Source organism: Gadus macrocephalus, chromosome 23 (genome assembly GCF_031168955.1).
Source record: "Gadus macrocephalus chromosome 23, ASM3116895v1".
Lineage (NCBI taxonomy): Eukaryota > Metazoa > Chordata > Actinopteri > Gadiformes > Gadidae > Gadus > Gadus macrocephalus.
Window position 1 is genome coordinate 5,565,038 of NC_082404.1, and position 27,650 is coordinate 5,592,687.

Genomic DNA, 27,650 nt, shown 5'->3' on the forward strand with positions numbered 1-27,650 from the left:
AACATTCTACTTGACACTTCCACATATTTATTACATTGAGGATGAGGTTTAAAGCATTGTTTTCAACAAAATAAACTGCTTTTTCATGCTTATTTTTGTATGAAACATGTTTTGAAGATCAAATCTTGGTCTTTATAAAAACAAATCATGTTCAACAATTGATTTAATGCTGCTCCATTCTTTAATATATACTGAATTAAACTTAACATTAACAAACATCTCTATGGACAATTCTTGAGGCAACATCAATGCAGCATTGCAGTCTGATAATGAGTAAACAATTTTACTCATTCAGGTAGAACATATGTTGAATCATGATCCATATGAAAAAGGTGTATATAAAAAATATATTTCAACTTATTGAAAATTATGAATGAAATGGCAGTTGTCCGCCATTTTGTGTACTAGTAACAAAAGTCATGTCGGTAGTACCAGTTCGGTTTCTCGTCAGCAGATAAAAAAGAGCAAGTTGAAAACGGATAAGGCGAGGCGGTCGCTGTATTTGGACTTGACTTTTCCACTGCATTGAAATTATTAAAAAAAGACGCTACAAAAAATCCCTGTCTCAAAAGGAAAATAATATTTAATATATGGCCTCCACATTCCATCCGTTGATTTTTTTTTTCAGTTTCTTCTGTCCTAGATTAACTCAATATTGCAAGTTTCCAACTTTTCCAGAGACACCCAGACAGATAAGGAGATAAAGCGGTATCATCACCAAGATATATCAAACCAGGTCAACGCTCAGTTTGGTCGATCCCAGTGACGACTTGTAGGCGGGGTTTAGCTAGTTTCCCACACTATCACCTGTCTTTACCCTTGTCCCACCTGAACCCTCAAGACAGTGGCTTTACCAGTGTTATTTTCCTTTGATTGTATGTTTACCACCTCCACCACCACTGGTTTTAACCCTGTTACATGCAACCTGCAGGGTCTCTGGTTTTGCTCCCAGGGGCCAACCTTGTAGGATTGTTGTCTTGCTCTGTGGTTCTGTACAGTATAGCGCGGTGGTGATAGTGCCCGTGTGCTTCAGGAGGAACGGGCCTCAGTTTGAAAGGTGTCAGAGGTGCGCGTCGCATGGGAGGGGTCGAAACATCACGTCCATGTTTTCCTCCATGATAATGTCGTAGCGACACAGGGCGGGCCTGGGAGAGAAACGCGAAGACAAGGGAATGGAGTTAAATTAAATGAAGAGTCCTCTCTGTGTGTGTGTGTGTGTGTGTAAGCCTTTGAGATGGTCAGACCTGACACCCACTACATTAGATTGTTGAGTATCAATAATGAAGTCATCAGTTGCTGTTGGACATCAAGCGCCATAGATCCAGTCTTTAATGTATGGTTTCTAGTCTCTTGCACGTGTGTCATCATGTGATCGTGATATATGGTGCCTTCACATCACTGGAAATTATGGGGAAAACATTTTCGCGACGTCGGAAAGTTTGCGTGAACAACGTTTTACTCAATATAAAATAATCAACCATCATATCACATACTTTACTATTGAGTGATGTAACGTCTATTGGCATGACTTTGCTCAGTTTTAAAAATTGTGTACTGGTAAACCAGCTCTAGATAAGGGCGAGTGTTGCCTTCCATATAGTGGCAATACTGTATGTGCTTCTCATAAATAAAAGCAAAAGGATAGTAGGTGAAAGGCATCAAGGAAATAAAGGCATGCAAACATGAAACTGATACTACTAAGCACATGAACGGTCTCTGTCGGGAACACGCGTAAGTGTGAAGTCATCCCTCTCGTTATCCTCGTGATCACCAGGAGAGTGAACGCGCCTGTGATGCGTATCGCCCTCGGTGGGGGGGTGGGGTCAGGCCTAGAGCTCACCTCTCGGGCCGGTCCAGGGGTATCAGCCGTATGCGCAGCAGTCTGATCTTGTAACGCGGGCCCATCACGTTGCCGATGGCGATGCGCATGGAGACCTTCTGGACGGGGTGGACGTCCTCGTCAAACTGGGCCAGCAGCCGCGTGGTGGTGTACTGCTCGAAGCGGAACAGCTTGCTGAGAGGAGGGGAGGAGCGGGAGGGGGGGAGGAGAGGGGAGGGAGAGAGAGAGAGGAGGAGAAGAGGGGGGGGGTGAGTGGAGGAGGAGGAGAGGAGCAGAGGTGGAGAGGAGAAGGAGAGAGAGGAGGAGGAAACGGGGGGAAGAGAGAAGGAGGTGAGGAGGGGGAGGAGAGAGTTGGGTCAAGGCTGGGCCGAGTATTGATGTGTGGGGGTAGAGATACAGGGGGCCAGCTCATCGTGAAGTGACTCAAAATAGGTGGTGTGAGCAGAACGGCACCAGGAAACGGGTCAAAGGTTGCGATGGTTGAGAGGCGAGAGCTTTGAGAGGTGCAGCTATCGGCGTGTATTAATGTGATACACAAAGACCCAGTTAGGGAAACAGTCTGGCAATACCACATTCTGATTCATCATGCAACTATTGGGAAGGCATGCATATTCAGAAGTCTGTGAACCTAGCAAATGATGCAACCTGAAACAATCAATAATGTGTATAATAATGTCCTTAGTCACGACGTAGATGGAATATGCCAATACCAATGTCATGAAAGTGTAATATATATATGTATATATAGTGCATGGGGGACACACTCACTGGTCGATGCGTGTCTCTGTGAAGTTCCTGCTGTTGTAAAGTCTGATGTACACCGCCCCCCAGCGGAGGTACTGGTTCCATGTCACCATGTCCACCCTGTAGCTCGCCTCTGCCACACACAGGACACACTAGGCATTACACCCATTACACCCTTAAGTTACTAAATGGACTTACCCTAGCACTCACATCCTCATCCAATCACAGGTTCTTCAGAATCACTTCTCCGTTTCAATTCTCTATATATTGGTAAGATGGAGCATAAAATTCATCATATGACAAACGGGGGTTTTGCTGGTAAGATAACTATAATATATATAAGTATGCTCATGTTATGTACCGGGCCAGGACAACAAACAAACAAAAATAGGATAACACACATTGGCCATCAATGGTGCTTTAACACACAAAGGAAACCCCTGCTTACCCACCCAATACTAGCGCTTGGGCCTAGACCTGTGTTTGCCCTGCTATGACAGCTTTGGGAAAAGGGTCAAAGCAAGGTGTGTTATCTGTAAGTTTGGTCCACCCCCCCTGCACTCATAAAGTAGCCAGTACATGAAATTAGCAGACTTATAATAAGTGTTAAGGTCAACACCACAATGCTTACGAGGATGACACCTCTGTGAAATGGATCTACTGCGGTCAGAAGGTTTGAACGCTGCTTTCACTCTGAGTCACATGTGGTTTTGATTTGACCATGTTGTGTTTCTCACAGGTTAAGCCCTTTCTAGACAGCGCTTAACAGTAAGGGTACTATATTAATCATTAATAAACGAAAATTAATGCGGGAATAATCATTATTATATAATAGCATTAGCATAGGGGTTAGGTTTAGGGTAAGGGTTGGGGTTAGTTTACTAGGTTACTAAACACATTAGTTAATTGTCAATTAACTGTTAATGCTTATAAGTGCATTAACTAATGTAAGTGGATGTAACCTTATTGTGAAGTGTTACCTACTTAGCTTTACAACATTTAAAGGGGTGATATTATGCCATCAGTGGTGAGTGTGATCAGCCATTACAAGCTGGTTGAAAATCAGCCTTTTCCTGTGTTTTAGAGATGATGGATTGATGAGTCTACCAGCCTACCCAGTGGACTGTTGCTTCAGTCCTCTGGGTAGGCTGGTAGACTCATGTCATTACACTTGTGTCATTAAAAAACAGGAAAAGGACGATTTTCAAACGGCTTTTAATAGCTAATCACATTCCCACCTGGTGGCATAATATCCCCCCTTTAATATCAGGAGGGCTTTCCGGGAGGAACTCACTCCTGTAGGGCAGTGTGGCGGTGGTGCTGAAGAAGGCCTTGGTCTGACCCAATCCCAACAGCGTATCCTTCCACCTGCTGACGTCATATCCTGCAGCAGAGAGACACACGGGCAGCATGGTAACATCCAGAGGAGGTTGGCTACAGACGGTCACAGGGGTAATTGCCCTATCCGACAAGATGGTCAGAGTGGAGGTCCTTTATTGATATTTCAGAGGGACCACAGTTTCTGATGCATGCCATCGTTGATCATAGGCAAAAGTTTTAGTTTTTTCCATGTGTGAATTTTGTATTTTTTTAAATAAAGAGCTGTATCTGGCAGCAGATAGGGGTGTGGCTTCAGCGCCCTCTGTTTATTTATTTACTTCTGTGTGTTCGTGTATGTACTCACCGAGCACAGGGCAGGGGGCGGGCTTAAAGGCCTCGCACTGCAGGCACCGCCCATCCAGGAAGTCACTGTAGGACGCGCACGGGTAGCCGGTCAGAGAGCAGGTGCGGTTCAGACTGCACAGGAAGAGGAACACGGAGCGCTGGTGGTCACAGACAAAATAAGATTTTCCTGAAAGAGAGGGTGCAAGAAAATGACTCACCGACAGTTTTGTATGGTTACGTTTTGTATCTGTGTCTGTGTTTGAGTACTCGCATCTGCTTGTGTGTGCATGTGTGTGTGATGTGCGTGTGTGTGTGTGTGTGTGCGTGCGCGAGTGCGTGCGTGTGTGTGAGTACGCCTGCGCTTGTGTGTGCGTGAGTGTGTCTTCATGTGTGCGTATGTGTTTGTGTGTGCATGTGCTTACCTGAGAATATGGTTTTAGGGCAGCCTGGCTGGTCAGCTCCACCATTTGCGTAATAGTCAATATGACCGTGCGCGCCGTTGAGCCCAAACGCTGTACAGAGACGACATGCAATGTGTTGGTAAAGAATCCTGCATTTAGAATATACACCCCTCTCTCTCTCTCTCTCTCTCTCTCTCTCTCTCTCTCTATTGCAGGGATGGGCAACTTTCATGATAAAGAGGGACACAATTCTTCATCATCAGCGGGCCATGTGACTGTGCGCTTCAACTAGAGAGAAGCTACACATTTTGGAATTTGTTGGATATGATTTCCTGTATTCTGGTGCATTTTGGGGATGGCCACTACCTACAAAATCTTCCAGATTCATCACCTATGTATGGTATGTTGATTGAACCACCATACATTCATTTCATGTTTTCCATGCTCAAACAGCCACATGATTGGTTAGTATTTTGATCAGTGCAAAGGGCTCACATACATCATCATTCAATGATGTCACAAAACTGAAAAACAGTGGCCCAACATTAAGTGCAACAACTCAATGAACTCAAACCCAACAAGCATGATATTCACTTCAGGGCAGTTGTAGTAGTTGTAGTGGCGACTTAAGTGGCAATCTTTCATGACTGATATCGCTTCTAAGCAAACTAGACACATGGGTTTGCCTTTGAATTCTATGAACAGATACTCTGCTTTTCTTCTTTCTTAACCAAGTTTTCTGTAACTCGATATATATATATATATATATATATGTATATATTTTTATTATATTAAATCAAAGTTATGTGCGGATCCTCACTGAGTGAGGATGCGGGCCGTATGCGGCCCGCGGGCCCAATAGAGCAGCCCCTCCCTGCTCTATTGGATGGGGTGTCCTGCGCTATTATTTAACATCAGTTAAGAGCTATATTCCGGAGCTCATCAATATAAGGGAGTGATTCTGCTTTATCAGAGGGAATCAAACTTGCGACCCTCTGCAAGCAGTGGCAGTCTACCCTCATCTGATCCAGGGGTCCGTCAGCTCTACTGGGTTACAGCAGAGCTCCCGAGGGGGAGACGGCACAGAGCCGGGGCCGGCCCCCAGAGACTGAAGGGGCGGAGTCACGCCTTGTGTCCTGTTGGGTTACGGTCTGGGCTCAGTAGGGGAGCGACAGCGGAGTTGGTTCTGGTTCCAGCGGTTCTTACAGTCCATGTCGGTGTGCAGGACGTCCACGAACATGGCGTCCGACGGGTCCAGCCTCTCTGCCTCGGTGGCGCTGGTGAACATGGGTCCCGCCGGGTCGAGGCCTAGGTGGGGCGGGGCAACACAGGACTGACGTTCTCCGCACTATTTTTCTAAAAGTTACATTATTATATTATATCTAAAGTATGATTTATGAGATAATAGGGCTTGGACAAAAAAAAAGCAAAAATGTCCTCGCATAATTATAATGACATTAGAATCCATTACTAAGCATCTTCCAAAAAACATTACTACAGACACTAACTAACAAAAATAGCTATACAGTATATAACAAAATATAACAATCCAATGCTCCTATGCTTCGAAGATGGCGGCGTTCATTGCAATGTGACGTCAAGATGTACAAGCCTTGTAGGTTCCATGACAGGCCCCCTCACCGGTGATTCGTCCAATCTTTCCTTTGAGGTTGGCTCCGACGAATCCGGCGAGGTGAGCGCCGAGGCTGACCCCTATCAGGTGCACTGCGTCCAGCGAAGCCCCCTCCTCCTGGGGACGCACAGTACCGTGTCATGTTAGCACCCTCATACAGCTCATAAGTCTGCCCCTTCCGGTAGAGCCCCATGGGACCTCTGAGATCGTAAAATATGAATGGGTTTCAATGGAGAGAAAGTAATTATCTTCTGGTCCCAGTCTTTATATGCCCCGGATTACACATATGTTGTTTGTGCATTTAAATGATATTTTTTCATGTCAAGAGTTTGTCCGTTAATTGTGCAATTGTTCAGTTAAAGGCTGTAGAGAAAACACAATGAGAAAGACTACATGTCTCGTATGTGCCACCAAGCTCCCTGCAACTGGCGCGGACAAGACCGACAATCTCTCCATCGGCATAACTGAAAATCGACACATGCCCCGACTTATAAGGGTTTTCACCTCTTTCAATGCTTTTATCCTCCCCTTAAAAAAGAGCGGTGAAGTGGAGCAGAGAGATCGCCATATCTGTACCAGAGTGGTGGTGACGTATATCCTGAGCCGGACAGTAACGGAGTACATTTACTTGAGTACAGTACTTAAGTACAATTTTGAGGGATCTGTACTTTACTCGAGTATCATTTTTGGGGAGTACTCATGACTTTACTCAAGTAAATTTGAGAGGCAAATATTGTACTCTTTACTCCGCTACTTTTCTACCCATAACCGTGAGTACCCGTTACTTCTTCTGAAAAATAAAAGGAGAATAGAAAAATCTCGGAAACACTCAATTTGTTGTGTCCCTCTCAAACGTGATTGGATTGTACAGGCGCCACTGATTAGCCTTCAGCCTATCAGCAATCACCTTCGCTTTCTAATATATAAATAAATATCAGTCTAAACCAGTCTCCCCTTTGCCTTCACCCGAAATGACGCCAAGTGACGCCAAACGCGTCATTTGACGTGTTTGGCGTCATTCGAAATGACGTCAAATGACGCCAAACGCACTTCGGGTGTCTTCCCTGGCATAAATCGTTATGTTATCGTTATAACATCGGTTATGTGTAAATGCTACCCCGATAAATTGACCCGATCATACATTTTTAGCCCGATGTCACCCGAATCACCCCGACTTCCACATCGGTGGTCCATTGGCCATTAGCGGGGCATTAGTGGTGTAAACGGGGCATTATAATGTTCACTGCTTAACCCATCTTAGCAACGCAGTTGACATGTGGGGTCCGCTGTGGGCCAACTCTTCATTTGTTTATGAAGACACAATTGGCACTCTTCTTGAAATGTTCAATGGTACACAGGCAGTCCCTGAACACATTTTTAAGAGATTTTTTAACACAAAAACACTAATGCACCACACTGAATTATTCAACAATGCCAGTGATGATGTCTGTGATCTTTTCAACAAACTAGTTAACAAAGACAATACAGTGTTCAAATCATACAAAGTAGGTAGTGGTGCTCGGGTTGTCGGGAATTACACAACAAGAGTAATTACAGCGGGGGAGTCCATTCTCTTTGGAAATTATATAGAGGCCAGTGTCAAAGAATTCAAGAGATGTTTCATCCACCACACTTTATACACCACTGAAATGTATGCAGCAAATTTTAAACGCAATAATTCTTGTGTGGCTCTAAAAAACGGAGAGCATGGTAGCATTAAATCCATTCTACTTTGTAAGCTCAATTGTGGTTGCTTATCAGCATGCAAGTGTGAAGAGGTGTACCTACAAATTTTTAGATTCAAAAAGGATTCCAGACAATTAAGAATCTATGATGATTTCGCTAAGGTGAATACTGCTAAGCAAATTGTGAAGTTCAGAAAGACCCATGAAATACTTATTTTCAAACCTAATGATATTTTGTGCAAATGCTTTTGCTACGTACACGATGAGTCAATTATTCTTATCAAGATGCCTGTATTAGAAAATGTTTAAAGTTAGTAAGGCTTCAATTGTACTCTCTTTCATTGTTATTATATTCTGGCTGTTGTAGCCTATGCATGTTGTGCATTATGTTTTATATTTATGTGTGGTTTTCCCTACAATAAAATCTCCACATAATACAAATATTTGGCTCATGTTTCACATATTCATTTTAGGACAAATTACAGAAGAATGAAAATATATATTAAAAAAAGTATATTATAGTTAACTATAGTAATCTATACTGTACTACACTTTGTAGTGACTTACTATAGTATTTACCATAGTACACTACAATGTCTGGAAAATTACTATAGTAAATCCCACACTATATTGTAGTATAGTATAGTAATCTATAGTATACTACACTTTGTAGTAACTTACTATAGTATTTACCATATTACACTACAATGTCTGGAAAATTATTATAGTAAATCCCACACTATATTGTAGTATAGTATAGTAATCTATAGTATACTACACTGTGTAGTAACTTACTATAGTATTTACCATAGTACACTACAATGTCTGGAAAATTACTATAGTAAATCCCACACTATATTGTAGTATAGTATAATAATCTATAGTATACTACACTGTGTAGTAACTTACTATAGTATTTACCATAGTACACTACAATGTCTGGAAAATTACTATAGTAAATCCCACACTATATTGTAGTATAGTATAGTAATCTATAGTATACTACACTGTGTAGTAACTTACTATAGTATTTACCATAGTACACTACAATGTCTGGAAAATTACTATAGTAAATCCCACACTGTATTGTAGTATAGTAATCTATAGTATACTGTAGTAAATGCTCTAGTAAAGTAAAGTATTTTTTCCCCTGGGTCACACACATGCACAATCGCACATCTGGTAAACATGAACCGTCACAATGTGGTTCTGAAGGCGGATACGACTGCTACAAAACCTCAGATACGACAATGTGTTTCCTTCTGTTGAAGAGGCCTCTGTTTACGTCCATGCAATGACCATTCATATGACTTCAAGTAAAGCAGTAAGAAGCATTGATCGATTAATATTCAAGAACTTTTGCTTGATATTTTGAAAGTATACGTTGTTGCACATGTATTTCTTTAACCATCATACTTATTAATCCAATCAACACCAGTGTGTTGATCGATGCTTGGAGGTGGTATTCTCTCACAAAGAAACACATCCCTATATCTACTTTCTTGTGTGGCTCTAAAAAACGGAGAGCATGGTAGCATTAAATCCATACTACTTTGTAAGCTCAATTGTGGTTGCTTATCAGCATGCAAGTGTGAAGAGGTGTACCTACACATTTTTAGATTAAAAAAGGATTCCAGACAATTAAGAATCTATGATGATTTCGCTAAGGTGAATACTGCTAAGCAAATTGTGAAGTTCAGAAAGACCCATGAAATACTTCTTTGCAAACCTAATGATATTTTGTGCAAATGCTTTTGCTACGTACACGATGAGTCAATTATTCTTATCAAGATGCCTGTATTAGAAAATGTTTAAAGTTAGTAAGGCTTCAATTGTACTCTCTTTCATTGTTATTATATTCTGGCTGTTGTAGCCTATGCATGTTGTGCATTATGTTTTATATTTATGTGTGGTTTATGTTTCTACAATAAAATCTCCACATAATACAAATATTTGGCTCATGTTTCACATATTCATCTTAGGACAAATTACAGAATAATGAAAATATAGATTAAAAAAAGTATATTATAGTTAACTATAGTAATCTATACTGTACTACACTTTGTAGTGACTTACTATAGTATTTACCATAGTACACTACAATGTCTGGAAAATTACTATAGTAAATCCCACACTATATTGTAGTATAGTATAGTAATCTATAGTATACTACACTGTGTAGTAATTTACTATAGTATTTACCATAGTACACTACAATGTCTGGAAAATTACTATAGTAAATCCCACACTGTATTGTAGTATAGTAATCTATAGTATACTGTAGTAAATGCTCTAGTAAAGTAAAGTATTTTTTCCCCTGGGTCACACACACGCACAATCGCACATCTGGTAAACATGAACCGTCACAATGTGGTTCTGAAGACGGATACGACTACTACAAAACCTCAGATACGACAATGTGTTTCCTTCTGTTGAAGAGGCCTCTGTTTACGTCCATGCAATGACCATTCATATGACTTCAAGTAAAGCAGTAAGCAGCATTGATCGATTAATATTCAAGAACTTTTGCTTGATATTTTGAAAGTATACGTTGTTGCACATGTATTTCTTTAACCATCATACTTATTAATCCAATCAACACCAGTGTGTTGATCGATGCTTGGAGGTGGTATTCTCTCACAAAGAAACACATCCCTATATCTACTTCATCCACAAAATGAATACACACACACACACACACACACACACACACAGACACACACACACACACACACACACACACACACACACACACACACACACACACACACACACACACACACACACACACACACACACACACACACACACACCAACCCGGTCTCACGAAAAGACGTGACACTGTCACGTTATTTAATCTATTGAAACGTGTTCAGGATCACGTATTTTCAAAATTTTCGTGTTTACAAGCACAAATTCCAAACCCATGTATTTCAATTGGAAGTATTTGTCGTGTCACCAGCACGACTTCCAAACTAAGGTTCTGTGCGGGAGCGTTCTCCCTAATGTCCCTTAAGGAGCTCCGTACAGTACATTTATTGTTAAAAATTGTGAACGATATGACAGCTTTAGGCCACCCGTTTCTACTTTCACCTTTGATTCTGAGAAATTGTGACAATTCACAGATATAGGCTATTAAATGCAGGTGCGCTGCTCAGGCAAACCGCGAAAGAAAAAAGGGTAGCTGCTTAATCTGATCTTTTTAGAATTGTATGTCTTGATGTTTTGATCTAACCATAGATCTATTGTCTTGTTTTTGGCTATGTGAATGGAAGTCCGCGTCGATGCCTCGCAAGTCCAGTGTCGCGAGCGGACGTGACATCTAGAAGTCATACCGTATAATAATGGGTTATCACTATCCTCGGGCCGGGCCTTTGATCGAGCGTTTTTACTTTTATTTTATCATTATCATAAATTAGAAATCTAAGCCATAAACAGAAATATTATGGGTCTTTATTACACGGGTCTTCTCAATGCCGTGGAACGCTCCGTTCACTTGCATGGGTCCGGGGATATCTCGGGATTGGTTTCTTTATTAATCGAATGGGAAATGCAATAGGCCTATTTTAGGACCGAATCACCGTTGAACTTGTTTCTAATAACATTTCTAGCGAGAAATATACTTTTTACTTGCATAATCTTTAGTCAGTGATTACGTATGATCTTTAGTTTTATAGTTATTAGGAAGATTTTATCGGCTCGCTCGCATGTTTCAATGACGTCAGGTTGCTAAGGACGCTGCTTTCGCTAAACTAGCACACACACACACACACACACACACACACACACACACACACACACACACACACACACACACACACACACACACACACACACACACACACACACACAATGCATTTCGCTGCAGATATTCCCTCAATTATTATTACTTTCAAAACGTTGGCCAAGGTTGAATATCCTTTTTATTTGGGCTGCTTCTAGGACATTTTGGGTGGATTTTGAACGGTATGTGGGCGGGACGTTTTTTGCAGGACCTGGCAACCCTGCGCTGTTGCCCGGGGTGCTGAAATGCTCCGGAACAGATCTGGATCCACTATGGCCAAAAGACTTGTATGCCCCCCCCCCCCCCCCCCCCCCTTAAATAAATTCTATGGCAGAATAAAGAATAAATTCATGCATTATCATTCAACTTGAACATGTGTTTTTACAGTATAGCGTGGTGGAGGGCTGACGTATGTTGCCCAACCCGGAAGTGAGCGTCGCCCTGGTTTCCCTTGACAAAAAGCCAACGGGTTTTTCCATTGGATTTTGGATTATTGCAGAAAAATTAGCATCTTTGAAGCACCTCCTCAAAAACTGAAAATAAATAAATAAATAAAAAATATCTGTGCTCCAAAGAACGAAATGTAAACCAATGCATTCTGAATAATAATAATAATAATAATAATAATAATAATAATACATTTAATTTAGAGGCGCCTTTCAAGACACCCAAGGTCACTTTACAGAGCAGATAGTCATCATTCAAAACTATGCAAAACAGACTAGGAATAAAAGAAAAACAGAGGTTAAACATGAAGAATAATAATAATTAATAACACTCAAAGACGCCTACAGTGAAGGGGGGACCTCACTAACCACCACCAATGAGTAGCACCCACTTGGGTGATGAATGGGAGTGTTTCTCCGATTTTTCCATGCTACACAGAACGAAATGTAAACCATGCAAATAAAGACTTCATGTTCATAATCATTTAAATATCATTAATCTCCTGAGTGTGTCGAGTGGTATTCTATTTTTTTCAACGGGGCTGCATCCAGTCACTTGACCGTCATGGTTGCTATGGTGGTTGCTATCGACCGCCCCCTCTAATCCTTACATGGTTCTAAAAACCACGCGGCAAAGGAGCTGCCGTCCATTGTGTTGTTTTTGTCGTAAACTAGGGTCAGATGGTTAAAAAATAGACAGATATTCCAAGGTATCCTTAAAAGGCAGCTTGGATGTTTTTATTTTGTGCAGTTTAGACTTCTTCTATAACCTATTTTTGAAAGCAAAACACCAAGCTCATTGATCTAACGAGGCAGGGTTATTTGTGTACACCCCTACTGTCAGCAAGCATCACCCCCCCCCCCCCCCATATGGATTTGGAGAATTGCTGCCACGTCCCGGTGGTGGAGGTATCATATATATGAAAGAGGGCATTCAATTATACTACAATGATCAATTAGGAGGCCGAAGCCCTAAAGGAAGTGATGCAATAGGTGACTGAGTCGACAACATTTAAGTAAGCCTTGGGGTCTCTTATATATCAAAGGGGGTCTCAAAGGACGCATATACGCTTCAACCTGTGGCTTACAGGAAATGACTCAGCAAGTGCTCCATCTTGTTGCACCCACCCAGCGGCTCGCTTGCAAGATTTTGGCCTGAAGTTCTTCCCAGACCTACACCGTAGCCATCCAACCTGCATATCGGAGAATCAGGCCTCTCTTTAATAATGACAAAAAGTTATGAGAGGAATACACATAAACTTTTGTTGTCTCATAAGCGGCGTGGTGTCGGCTGCTTTTGACCTTTTCACCCCAGACTTCTGAGGGAATAGCTGAATCAATTCATTAGTCAATCAGAAGTATGTAAATATCTTCCCGGTGTCGTAAGAGGGCGTACAAGGTGTCCTTCAACATCTACGCTTCCAGGCGATTGCAAAGGTTGCTTTCGCTAAACTAGCAGCTCACGTGCTTCCTGCGTTTGTGTTATTAAACTGTTACTTTATGTAACTTTTAATGATATCATCTTGTTAGAAACACGTATATCTGCCCAGTCGCCAAAAGCATACCTACGTTGACAGTGTACGTTTCGTGAACACTGGATTACGTCGCATTTCAACATAAAATAGCGTGTTATACACACACACACACGCACGCACACGCACAGACACACACACACACACACACACAAGCACACACAAGCACACACACGCACGCACAGACACACAGACACAGACACACACACACACACACACGCACACGGTGCATTTCGCTGCTAAAACAACAACAAAAAAATATTCCCTCAAATAGTATTACTTTCAAAACGTTGGCCAAAATGGCCAATAATATCATTTTTTATTTGGGATGCTTCTAGGACATTTTGGGTGGATTTTGAACGGTATGTGGGGGGCACGTTTTTTGCAGGACCTGGCAACCCTGCGCTGTTGCCCGAGATCTGGATCCACCCCGGCGTGGTGCCGTCTCCTTTTGACCTTTTGACCCCAGACTTCTGGGGGAATAGCTGAATCAATTCATTAGTCAATCAGAAGCATGTAAATATCTTCACGGTGGCTTAAGAGGACGAACAAGGTGTCCTTCAACATCTACGCTTCCAGGCGATTGCAACGGTGCCACACATGAGCATATTCGAACATGTTTAATGGTAGTAATTAGCTGTCGAAATTGGAGGCCTTAATCAATAATGAGCAGCTATTGATTTACTTTCGGCCCAGTCGGAACCCGAATGCAGGAAGGGGGGGCCTGGACTTTCATAATCTTCTCTCAGTGAATGTGAAGGATGTTTGGTCGGATAGTTATGACGAAGAATCATAATGTGAATCGGAATATTCTATAAATGTCTTGATATCATCTTTCGTCTCAACACTTCTGCTGCAGCCGCCTAAAGTCTCACTCCGAGAACCTTAAAATATGAATCAATCCATTAGAAGTATGAAAATATCTTCCCGGAGGCGTAAGGGGGAAAACAAGGTGTCCTTTGACATCTACGTTTCGAGGCGATTGCAACAGTGTCACGCATGATCATATTTGAATATGTTTCGGGGTAGTAATTAGCTGTCGATTTTGGGGGCCTTTATCAATAATGACCAGCTATAGATTTGCTTCCCGATGGAGATTCTTGACAAATTACATGTTATTTAGCATCTACACGTTAAGCTGAGTCCAATGAGATCAAGCTTGCCCTCTTGCCACACCGAGATCATGTCCTAGACCATATGTACCATGTAAAATACATTTGCTAGAGTGTCATGCTTGGTGTCATTGGACTCAGCTCAACGTGTAGATGCTAAATAATATGTCATTTGTCACAAATTTCTATCGGAAAGTAAATCAATAGCTGCTCATTATTGATTAAGGCCTCCAATTTCGACAGCTAATTACTACCATTAAACATGTTCGAATATGCTCATGTGTGGCACCATTGCAATCGCCTGGAAGCGTAGATGTTGAAGGACACCTTGTTCGCCCTCTTACGACACCGGGAAGATATTTACATACTTCTGATTGACTAATGAATTGATTCAGCTATTCCCTCAGAAGTCTGGGGTCAAAAGGTCAAAAGCAGCCGACACCACGCCGCTTATGAGACAACATAAGTGGGCGGGAAGCGAGCCGCTGGGTGGGTGCAACAAGATGGAGCACTTGCTGAGTCATTTCCTGTAAGCCACAGGTTGAAGCGTATATGCGTCCTTTGAGACCCCCTTTGATATATAAGAGACCCCAAGGCTTACTTAAATGTTGTCGACTCAGTCACCTATTGCATCACTTCCTTTAGGGCTTCGGCCTCCTAATTGATCATTGTAGTATAATTGAATGCCCTCTTTCATATATATGATGCCTCCACCACCGGGACGTGGCAGCAATTCTCCAAATCCATATGGGGAGGGGGGAGGGGGGGGGGGGGGGGGGGGGGGATGATGCTTGCTGACAGTAGGGGTGTACACTAGACATAAATAGGAAGCAAGCTCAGGAGAAGGAATGACCTCTCATAAATATTTATTCAATAAATTGTTTCAAATAACCCTGCCTCGTTAAATCAATGAGCTTGGTTTTGCTTTCAAAAATAGGTTATAGAAGAAGTCTAAACTGCACAAAATAAAAACATCCAAGCTGCCTTTTAAGGATACCTTGGAATATCTGTCTATTTTTTAACCATCTGACCCTAGTTTACGACAAAAACAACACAATGGACGGCAGCTCCTTTGCCGCTTGGTTTTTAGAACCATGTAAGGATTAGAGGGGGCGGTCGATAGCAACCACCATAGCAACCATGACGGTCAAGTGACTGGATGCAGCCCCGTTGAAAAAAATAGAATACCACTCGACACACTCAGGAGATTAATGATATTTAAATGATTATGAACATGAAGTCTTTATTTGCATGGTTTACATTTCGTTCTGTGTAGCATGGAAAAATCGGAGAAACACTCCCATTCATCACCCAAGTGGGTGCTACTCATTGGTGGTGGTTAGTGAGGTCCCCCCTTCACTGTAGGCGTCTTTGAGTGTCATTAATTATTATTATTCTTCATGTTTAACCTCTGTTTTTCTTTTATTCCTAGTCTGTTTTACATAGTTTTGAATGATGACTATATGCTCTGTAAAGTGACCTTGGGTGTCTTGAAAGGCGCCTCTAAATTAAATGTATTATTATTATTATTATTATTCAGAATGCATTGGTTTACATTTCGTTCTTTGGAGCACAGATATTTTTTATTTATTTATTTATTTTCAGTTTTTGAGGAGGTGCTTCAAAGATGCTAATTTTTCTGCAATAATCCAAAATCCAATGGAAAAACCCGTTGGCTTTTTGTCAAGGGAAACCAGGGCGACGCTCACTTCCGGGTTGGGCAACATACGTCAGCCCTCCACCACGCTATACTGTAAAAACACATGTTCAAGTTGAATGATAATGCATGAATTTATTCTTTATTCTGCCATAGAATTTATTTAAGGGGGGGGGGGGGGGGGGGGCATACAAGTCTTTTGGCCATAGTGGATCCAGATCTGTTCCGGAGCATTTCAGCACCCCGGGCAACAGCGCAGGGTTGCCAGGTCCTGCAAAAAACGTCCCGCCCACATACCGTTCAAAATCCACCCAAAATGTCCTAGAAGCAGCCCAAATAAAAAGGATATTCAACCTTGACCAACGTTTTGAAAGTAATAATAATTGAGGGAATATCTGCAGCGAAATGCATTGTGTGTGTGTGTGTGTGTGTGTGTGTGTGTGTGTGTGTGTGTGTGTGTGTGTGTGTGTGTGTGTGTGTGTGTGTGTGTGTGTGTGTGTGTGTGTGTGTGTGTGTGTGTGCTAGTTTAGCGAAAGCAGCGTCCTTAGCAACCTGACGTCATTGAAACATGCGAGCGAGCCGATAAAATCTTCCTAATAACTATAAAACTAAAGATCATACGTAATCACTGACTAAAGATTATGCAAGTAAAAAGTATATTTCTTGCTAGAAATGTTATTAGAAACAAGTTCAACGGTGATTCGGTCCTAAAATAGGCCTATTGCATTTCCCATTCGATTAATAAAGAAACCAATCCCGAGATATCCCCGGACCCATGCAAGTGAACGGAGCGTTCCACGGCATTGAGAAGACCCGTGTAATAAAGACCCATAATATTTCTGTTTATGGCATAGATTTCTCCTCAGATTAGGCTAATTTATGATAATGATAAAATAAAATTAAAAACGCTCGATCAAAGGCCGGCCCGAGGATAGTGATAACCCATTATTATACGGTATGACTTCTAGATGTCACGTCCGCTCGCGACACTGGACTTGCGAGGCATCGACGCGGACTTCCATTCACATAGCCAAAAACAAGACAATAGATCTATGGTTAGATCAAAACATCAAGAATACAATTCTAAAAAGATCAGATTAAGCAGCTACCCTTTTTTCTTTCGCGGTTTGCCTGAGCAGCGCACCTGCATTTAATAGCCTATATCTGTGAATTGTCACAATTTCTCAGAATCAAAGGTGAAAGTAGAAACGGGTGGCCTAAAGCTGTCATATCGTTCACAATTTTTAACAATAAATGTACTGTACGGAGCTCCTTAAGGACATTAGGGAGAACGCTCCCGCACATAACCTTAGTTTGGAAGTCGTGCTGGTGACACGACAAATACTTCCAATTGAAATACATGGGTTTGGAATTTGTGCTTGTAAACACGAAAATTTTGAAAATACGTGATCCTGAACACGTTTCAATAGATTAAATAACGTGACAGTGTCACGTCTTTTCGTGAGACCGGGTTGCACACACACATACACACACACACACACACACACCCCTACCTGCATGTTGACAATGAAGGCGGTGAGGTTGTGCGCGGCATGGCCCGTGTTGGCCACGGCGATGAAGTAGTTGAGGTTGGCGGCTCCGCGGTTCCAGTCCACCACGATGACGTTGAGGTCCTCCTGCTCGGCCAGCAGGCGCACAGCAGGTCGATCCAGACGGGAGCCGCCCCGGTGGGCCGGTAGCCGTGGATGACGAAGGCGGTGGGCCGGCTGAGGTCGAAGAGCGGCTCGGAGGACGGGTGCTGGTGGCTGAGCTCGCGCCGCAGCGCGGGTTGGAGCGCGTGTACAGCAGCAGGCGGACGTACAGCGAGGTGCCCAGCAGGCAGTGCGTCAGGTCCAGGTCCGTGAAGTCATCGCAGGGCTCCGTGGCGGCGCTGCCCTGCCCCAGGCCCTGGCCACACACACACACACGCAGACATGCACACGCACACGGGCACGAACGCGCACACGGGCACGAACGCACGCACGCACGCACGCACGCACGCACGCACACACACACACACACACACACACACACGCACACGCACGCACGCGCACATGCATACATACTCGAGAGCACGCATGTAGACAATCGCGCACACACACAAACACAACAAAAAAAGGGCATGAGAGATGAACATATTTTATTCCTACATATATTCTACTGTCGGGATTATTATATTCTGCCTATTCTTGTGGGTTATGTTATATTCTTCTTATAGTAAGCAAAGGTGATGCCAATTAAGCAGGACAAGTAAGTTAGTTGTAAACTGATTTCTGACCATACTGACCAAAACACACATACCGTGTTCCTGTAATCAGGACATCAAAATCGTATTGCATTGTCCATAATTGCAACAAAAGTATCATATTGCAATACAATACACACAAACCTAATGCATGGGCACAAATAAGATATTTTCTAGCAGGGCTATAGTAAATAAAGCCAATGTCATAAACAGATATAACATTGAGTGAAGTTAAGTTTTAATGACTTTCTGAAGGTTATATGATGAATACCTTGGGGAAAAATAAGCATTAATACGTGGAGTTCAAAGGTCTTTAGGCCTATATCTAATCTCTCAAGCTCTGACAAATCATTAGGGCTTACCTACTGACTAATTGCTGGCCTATTACCGATGTTATGTAAACGAATAGCCTTGCTTAGACCAGAAGCTGAGCAGGCCGTAAACAGTAGCCTTTAAAAAAACAACCCCCTTCCAGAATAGTGTGATGGTGGAGCACGGCTTTTAAAGACATAACAACTGTATTAACTTCCTAACGCTTCCGTAGTTGAGTGTATGTTAACTCTGTCCTTAGTTAAACTCTTTAAGGCTTAACAGGCAGAGTTAATGCTTCACCTGGCATCGGTTACTATTAACATTCACCAGCAGCTGCATGGAAGTAAAACCTAAACTCTTCTGTTGTCTGAGATGGGAAGGCTGCCTTAACCTGCGCCATTGGCCTTGAGATGATGCCGACAGAGGATGTCGTTGGCTAATCCGCTGGCGGGACGCGTGGACGGTGTTTAGCATCATGCTTCACTGTCGTTGGTACACAGAGGGGCTGTGTAATTCTCAATTGGATCACACGGCTATAAAAACACCACCTTATCCCTGATCACAGGATGATTAGAGCCAACTTGTATAGCTTGCCTCAATCCCCCCCCCCCCCCCCCCCCCCCCCACACACACACACACACACACAACAAAACCACGTTCAAAACACTTAGACATCAACACACACATCCACACACACAAACTTGAATAGTAGGTTTACATGTCATTGGTCACAACAAAGTTCATCCATGAAGTGACTGTATACATTTTCACAATTATTTTGTTTCTCAATTTACTAATTTGTCAGACTTCTGAACATTCTGAACATAAAACACCACATGAAAACCACAGACACTCTCAGACACAAACACAGACACAGACACAGACACACACACACACACACACACACACACACACACACACACACACACACACACACACACACACACACACACACACACACACACACACGCGCACACACACACACACACACACACACACACACACACACACACACACACACACACACACACACACACACAGAATGGCTGGAGATTGATGACTCAGAGTTTGGTGTGCATGTGTTGTCTGATGTCTGACATTATGCCTTATGGTCCAAATCAACCTCAGAAAAACTTTCCGACAAACATTTCCGGCAAAGCGCAATACCTATACATCTGGCGCACCTAGATAGGGCCTATATATTTGTATACCAACACTTTGTAGGTTGTTGTTTCGGACGCGACTACATGTAATGTTTTTAAGTCTAGATAACCAGGCATCCAACTCTAAACCAGTCTGACCGCACACAGCATTCTGCACGTGTTCTGTTCATCTGACGACACTGAAGGAGCTATTTGGGACTGGATGTCAACCTATGACGTTCTAGCACGGATGCTAAACTATTGCAACAACATGAGTGCAAGTAGTACAAGATAAAGAAAGCAACAACAAATGGTCAAGAGACATAAGACCCCTCAGGGTTCTCTCACCTTCACAGAGCAGGAGCAGACCCACCAGACACACGAATAGTCTGTGTAACATACCTCCAGGGAAGAGAGCGGGAGAGGGAGAGAGAGAGAGAGAGGGAGCTGTACTATGGGGAGTGGTGCGGGTGGAGGAGTCTACATGAGACGAGTGGATCTGCGACTCAACAGAGAGGGACAGAGAGAGAGAGAGAGGAGAGAGAGAGAGAGAGAGAGAGAGAGAGAGAGAGGGAGGGAGAGAGAAAAGAGAGGGAGGGAGGGCGAGAGAGAGAGAGAGAGAGAGAGAGAGGGAGGGAGAGAGAAAGAGAGGGAGGGAGGGCGAGAGGAGGGGAGAGAGAGAGAGAGAGAGAGAGAGAGAGAGAGAGAGAGGGAGAGAGAGAGAGAGAGAGAGAGAGGGAGAGAGAGAGGGAGGGCGAGAGAGAGAGGGGGGGGTGGGTAGATGGATCTTAGCAGTAGGATCTCTTAGAGACGGAGAGTGAGGGGTAGTGTGGTAAACATCATATTATAGAGAATCTAAGCAAAAGGTAACTGTATAACTATAATAGCTATTATTCACATTCTCAAATATCCACTCTTACACACTTTAATGTGTGTGGTTGACGTTGTTTACAACAAAGGTATTTTCTGAATGTTGGTGAGGTGTACATAATCAAAAGGGCAACTAAAGTGATATGCCTATTTAAACCGATACATATACCATCCAGGCTGGTGGCAGAACAGACTGGATACAACCGGTTCAGATGGACCCAGAAAGTCACCTGTGAATCCTCCCACACCTGCACTCCAGTACTGCTTAGCAACCCAGCAAAGACCCCCTCAGCTGGAGAGTACAGCGGCAGACCTCATCCTCAGGGCTAGACAGCAGCATTTACTATTTAGGCTACTTCACTTAGAAAACCCTCTTGCAATGTTTTCCCAAACACGTCATTGACGAGCAGGTGTGACCCAAGGAGAGGCTGGGACACTAGGGATCAAATTTTGACCTTGGAGTCAAACACCCAGGCCACTGTCTTGCATCCTCAATTGATTGATTGGGATGAATATGATGTCAATATGTTGCTTTCAATCAATGTACCGTCACTCTTTGGCCAATATTGGTCAATAAAGACAATACTAATAATAATAATATCTCTCTATCCATATTGGTGCACTTATTTTTCAGTCAAATCAAGACCAGTGTCTCAAGACCTTGAGGCCGGTGTCTCAAGGTCATTACAACCGTTTTCGACTTTCCTCTGCAAGTACGAAGGACGCAAGCCAAAAACAGAGGATAACTAAACAGTAGTGTAGTTGAAACTGTAGTAGTTCATAAAAACAAAACCAAAGAGTAACAGAGTCGTCCGTATAGGAAGGAGGTACGCTGGCTGGGCGGAGACGGCGGACTCATGATTGCAGGTTACCGCGTTCTGTCGACGGTGGCGACCCGCGCCACACACAGGGTATTAATAGTTCTTCAGATGGCCCTGCCCAGAATGTGTCCCCGCATTGAACGGTACAGTATAGAGAGTTAAATACATGGCATTACGGCCTGAGAACAGGGCAGAAACAGCCCAGAAAGTGCTCGGGGGGCAGTAAACTCATGCCTACAACTATACTGTTATTACCCATGTCCCTCAAGAGAAATAGAGTAACACGGGTCGTGTACAAAGAATTTCGATTTCAAGTATTGAGTTAATTGCAAAAGAAAAGCAAAGTTATGCATGTTTATAGGTGTAACAAATAGGGATATATCTCTTTAAGAAAGGTGTGTGGGTGGTTGACACTGTAGCATATATAGCGGTCACAGAGGAAGGCTTCCTTCATTTCCGGTCTGGTGTGCCAGCATAACGGCATGTGTGCATTTGGCATTGTGTCCCAGGGCTCCAGTGATTGGTAGATGGCTTGGTAAGTGGTCATCCCCAAAGACATACCTCACACTTTTGACCTCAATAGCTATGCTTGTTGACTTATTGATTCATATTTGAACCTCTCACCCTGTCAGGAATCTATATTGTTATTTTGCCCATGCATATTTATTTTTTTTATAGTTGGGCATAGTTGTTGTGTTTCTTGTATGCCATTAGAAAGAAAACAACATTCACATTGCTATAACATCTGCTCTTGAATCCACGTGTCTGCTCCTCTTCACATGCACACCTGAATGGGGATAATAATCATTATTATTTGTTACTTATATCTTTGGTTGAATTCTCGTGTTGGCATTGTTCTCATCTCATTGTTCTCATTTTCTACTATATTTATTATTAGATTCATTATTAGTCATTATCCACTTACAGTCATTACTCACTTGCAGTGGATTTTTAGAGATATCATTTGTGAGCAGGAAGGGGCGCCTTGCTCAAGGATACCTCCAGAGCACATGGGGGTTCGCACCCAGGACCGTTTAGCTGGGAGTCAAACCGTCTATTTGTTGTCCCATGTGCTGAGCTGGCACGACATGCCGGGCAGGAGAGAAGGCAGGTAGGGTCACTCTGTCCTAGCCAGCTAATCTCGGCGGTTTAGCTTCAGAAGCCACGCCCATCCCTCATGCCTCAAGTTGTTGATTGGCTGAATCACCTGAGCATTCTGTTGAGCTCTCGCACGAGGGATTTTAAAATAATGAATAAATAACCGACTGAATATCTACACATCTTAGTATTCCTATCTAACCACTATCATCCTCACCTGTCGGTTAGTCTACATCTCACCTGGTTGTCATGCGGGTAAGCTGTGGCCGGTAGGTAAATACCATTTACCTATGTTGTCCCTGCAGCCATGGTTATGCCATGTCACTACATTTGTCAGAGGCACATATCATGCCCAAAACAGAGTCTGATGTGCAGACTCGTGATGATAAGCACACTGCATAGAAAACTTAAAAAATAGAACTTGTAGGGGCAAAATATATATTTATTTACATACTAAAACATATTTGTTTCAGAGGACATAATCAAGACTTTGTGTATTTAGTAAAAATGTAGGTTCAAAATACACATAGTGGATAAAAAAAGATTGTATGCAAAATATACATATTTAAATGCTGATAACATCTCTGTCTTAAATTTGATGGACACTTCGGTCAGCGAAGTGCATTGGTGCAGCCCAGCTGCCCTCTGCACCCGCCCTACATAAATCTGATTATAAAAGTGTAAAATTCTCACCAAACCGTAGTAACCAGCTTTAATCTGAAGTTGCATCTTCCTTCCTAGGCTCCATTGTAACTAAAGATGAACCCTGACTAAGCTCAACATAAATATTAGGATGTTTTGATCAAATGTTAGTTATACGCTACGTACTTAGTGCTGTAAATGAACAGAACGAAAGCATTGCGTGTTGTTGTGATCAGTGAGCTGATAGAGATGCTAATAATAAATGTCAGTGAGAAACTAAACACGATAAGTCATGGATACTTTCGCTCGGCGAAAACAACGCTAGTACTTTCTTTTGATACATAAATGGTGTGTTTAAATGTGTATCTACGTAGACGGCGGTTTTGCCGATTTTGGTTACACCGATTTTGCTACTCGAACGGACCGTTTCAATTAACCGAACGTGCATGGCCTTTAAGAGATCGGATAATGGCCGGAGCATGGCTGAATCCGCTACCCTAGGTGGCGCTGTAGCTCCTTCAACAAGTGGTTATAAAGCCACTTCCGGTTGACCTCTACGTCCCAGCAACAACAAACTCAGGCGGCGGCATTCGAGAAAGATGTTTTCAGTAGACAGCTGTCAGTTCACTTCGGGCCCATGTCTGTTCTCCGACGATTCTTTGCTCTGACCTCTCGGTCGTATGCAGTCTCCTCCGGCGGCGGAGCAACAGGAGGAGACCAGCCTGCATACGACGGAGAGGTCGGAACAATGTGTGTGTTGGAGAAAAGACATGGACCCGAAGTGAACTGACAGCTGTCCTGCACACGGCAACAATCGCTTTCTCCTCCATGTAGCGTTTCAATCTGGACTTCAGAGAGTCAAAGCCAATGTTCCTTTCCCCCAATTCCTTCTCCACCATGGCCGAGATAACCCCCACTACTAGTCTTTGTTGTGAAAGTACCAGAGAGTCGGAGAACCCGACGCAGTCTTTAAGATTCATAATATCAGAGAATATCCCCGTCATTTCTCGTTTCCCGACGGCGACAACCATAAACATATAAAGAAATACGATTATATGTCTATGGCGACAACAAAACGACTACCGTCTCCTTCTACTTCCGGCCTCACGTCCCCAACCTCATGCACAGAATGCGAAATCCGATACGAGATACGATGCGGGTTTACATGCAGGTAGAGATCGGACTAGGATCGAGTTATCCATCTGTGTTCGTATCCGATCTCGCTTGTCCGTTCACGTACCGATTTTGCTCCGAAGTAGATCGGGTAAAGGTGTTTACATGCATTTTAAAAGTCTGGTTGCTTATTCGATTCTTTATCCAATAATGACTCTGCATGTAAACGCACTGAGTATGTACGGCGTTGTCACTGACTCAGTTGATGCTACGCCAATACATTGTCAAGTCATTGTGTGACTCTTATTTTTACGTTCAGACTAGCCGATGTTTGACCTTTCGTCAGGCTGGTGTGCGACGGACCCCCAAAGTGAACGAGTAGACTCCCAAATCCGACTGTAGGCTTACGTCTAAAGCACGATGGCAGACGAGCTCAGATCCTGGTGTTTCAACGGGTGTTTCACCTATATCCGCTTGACATCTGTTTAGACCAATCAGGTTGCATCTGGCCGACTAGTGAACCAGTGGGGGTGTAGGAAGGTGGGGCTGTGGAGTGAAGGGTATGGCCAGAGGTAAGGGGAAGAGTACGGTGGTGGAGGAGGAGTAGGCGCCAATGGAGGGCAAGCTGATGAGGTAGCGGAGCTGGAGACCCACGGGGGGCAGGGTCCTCGCTGCCAGCTGCAGGTTGTGGGAGGCCCTCTCCTCGCCCTGCGCCGCGATCACCTAGAGAACACACACACACACACACACACACACACACACACACACACACACACACACACACACACGCACACGCACAGACATATAATACCTGTGAACATGTGATCACATGAGGTTTTGAAAATGCAGTCTGCTATACCAGAAACAGTACTTTGTCGTACTGGGGCGTGAAACTGTATCTTAGGAGAGGTTTAATTTAGCTGAGTACATATTGGGGGCACTGAATGACGGATCCCATGATTAAAAAGCTGAGGCAAATTCTTTGTGCCTCCCACCTCCATGGCGTGCCCGATGGCCCTCCTCCGGGTCATGATGTCAGAGAGGGTGTGTGCCCCCAGGGTCGGCCCTGAGGGTGGTCTGGGCCAGGGTGTGGGTGGCCAGGGTGCCGTCTAGCACCCGCGTCACCCGGTAGAACAGTACCGCGTCTACCGTCAGCGGCACCCAGTCCATCGTCAACACCTGGCAGGAGAAGGTGAATCGGCGATGAACGAAGGAACATTCGGTCACAAATGTAAGGCGTGCGGGACGTATTTTGACCGTATTTTCCGTTTCCATGGAGACACCACTGGAACGGAATGCTCAGGGATCCAACCCAAACCGCAGTACAACACAAGATTGTCTGCCAATTTGGCCTCGAACAGGTGAAATATAATCAACTCAGTTTGAAGTATGCTGTGCTTCTTACAGAAGAGCGAAGGCAGGATAGTATAGAGACCCTGAAATGACCTCAGTAGGCTAGGTGCCCTTAAGTCAAGTTCAGTATTTCTAGTCGATTCGTTATCTTATTTCCGGCCTTGCATAAATAAACTACGTTGAACCAAATCTTATGGCTACAACACTTACCTCTTGTGGAGGCATGTCATAGTGCACCGTTCTCATGTCCACCTTCCTGATGACGTCCAGCCAGGGAATGATTCAGAACACTCACATGTCAAACCCAGGAGGATCACCCAGGTTGCTTGTGGTTAAGACCCAGGTACAGAATACATAAGCTAACTTTATTTTCTCTTTCAGATGTTGTTGTAGGAGGGCTCTGATTCAAAATTGTTCAAAATGTTTTTAGGAAACAACGTGGCCCGTAGCTGGCAGACTTAGGTATTTATTCACACATGGTCTTAACGAATAAACAGAACAACTCAGGGTTAGTAGCAGGGTTGATTGCTTATTTATACAGTTTAAAATGATTAATAATCACAAAAAAAACTCATTTTTTGGGAATAGTCCATTATTAATAAAGAAAATAGGAAATTTTTGAATGGTCCCACAAACAGTTGCTTTCCTCAGAAAAGCAGAGGCTATTGTGATCCCTGACTGCAGTATCTGCAATGTCCTCTGTTGTTCTTCGCTGGCATGTGTGCGAATAGGTAATTTCGTAAATCCGGTGAGGGGTGTACAGATGGCCTCAGGGCTGAGGATCGTCTCTCCAGAGCATTCAGAGGGCTCCTTGATGTCCCCTTCTGTGTGGCTGCTGCTTGGCTCCTGTTGGCTGAGGATGGTCGCTCTCTCTTTGTTGTTCTGAGAGTTGTATTCACCTAAATTGGACTACTTCTCACCAGGATGAAAGAAGACGTTCAAATGGTCCCTGAAACTATCTCGGGTTCAGTATGTCTTTCCTAGCTATCTTGAGAGCTTTGCAGTCCTGCTTGAAGATGCGAGGATAAGGGTGCGCCAGAATATGTAGATGGGTTTCATCGGGAACTTGTACTGGGCTGCAAATTAGCCCAACAAATCCACAACTGCCATTTATTTGTTGTAGGTACCCACAATGTAAGGTCCCTCAACCTCAATAAAGGTCTTGGTGGCTTTGTCCCAGTGTTGAATCGTCTGGTCCACCAAAGGACGTCACAAGCATGTTGTCACCATTCGACGGCACAGGTGTGGTGGTTCCCCTCCACTCTGAGGTCAAAGCTTCCTCTCCCCTTTTTCTTCAAACTCTTTTCGTCCTCAAGGTTGCAGCAATTGTTGACGGGGGGGGGGGGTGGAAGGAGCAATTGTTGACGGGGGGGGGGGGGGGGGGGGTTGGTGTTGTATCGTGAACCTACGGACTTCAGTGGGGATTTCATTCCGTCTGTGCACGGCACCTTCTCAACGAGCAGGTGTGCGCCTGCAGCCAGAGGGGGCGCCAAAATACCTATTCCCCACACAATGTTATGTCGTACTTCATTGATAACCGCTACGCAGCGCGTTT

The 27,650-nt window shown here is 43.5% G+C and overlaps 1 protein-coding gene across 1 annotated transcript; it reads right to left on the reverse strand.

Moving 5' to 3' along the window:
* Positions 1 to 10: 10 nt before the first annotated feature.
* Positions 11 to 25,773, reverse strand: lipib (lipase, member Ib). The gene is given in 13 exon segments (XM_060045734.1): positions 11 to 1,145; positions 1,841 to 2,014; positions 2,609 to 2,717; positions 3,879 to 3,968; positions 4,269 to 4,436; positions 4,672 to 4,761; positions 5,857 to 5,958; positions 6,292 to 6,400; positions 18,014 to 18,156; positions 18,159 to 18,275; positions 18,278 to 18,407; positions 25,265 to 25,450; positions 25,738 to 25,773. Coding segments are annotated over 13 exon segments (1,539 nt in total). The 3' UTR covers positions 11 to 1,060.
* Between the last annotated feature and the right edge of the window lie 1,877 nt (positions 25,774 to 27,650).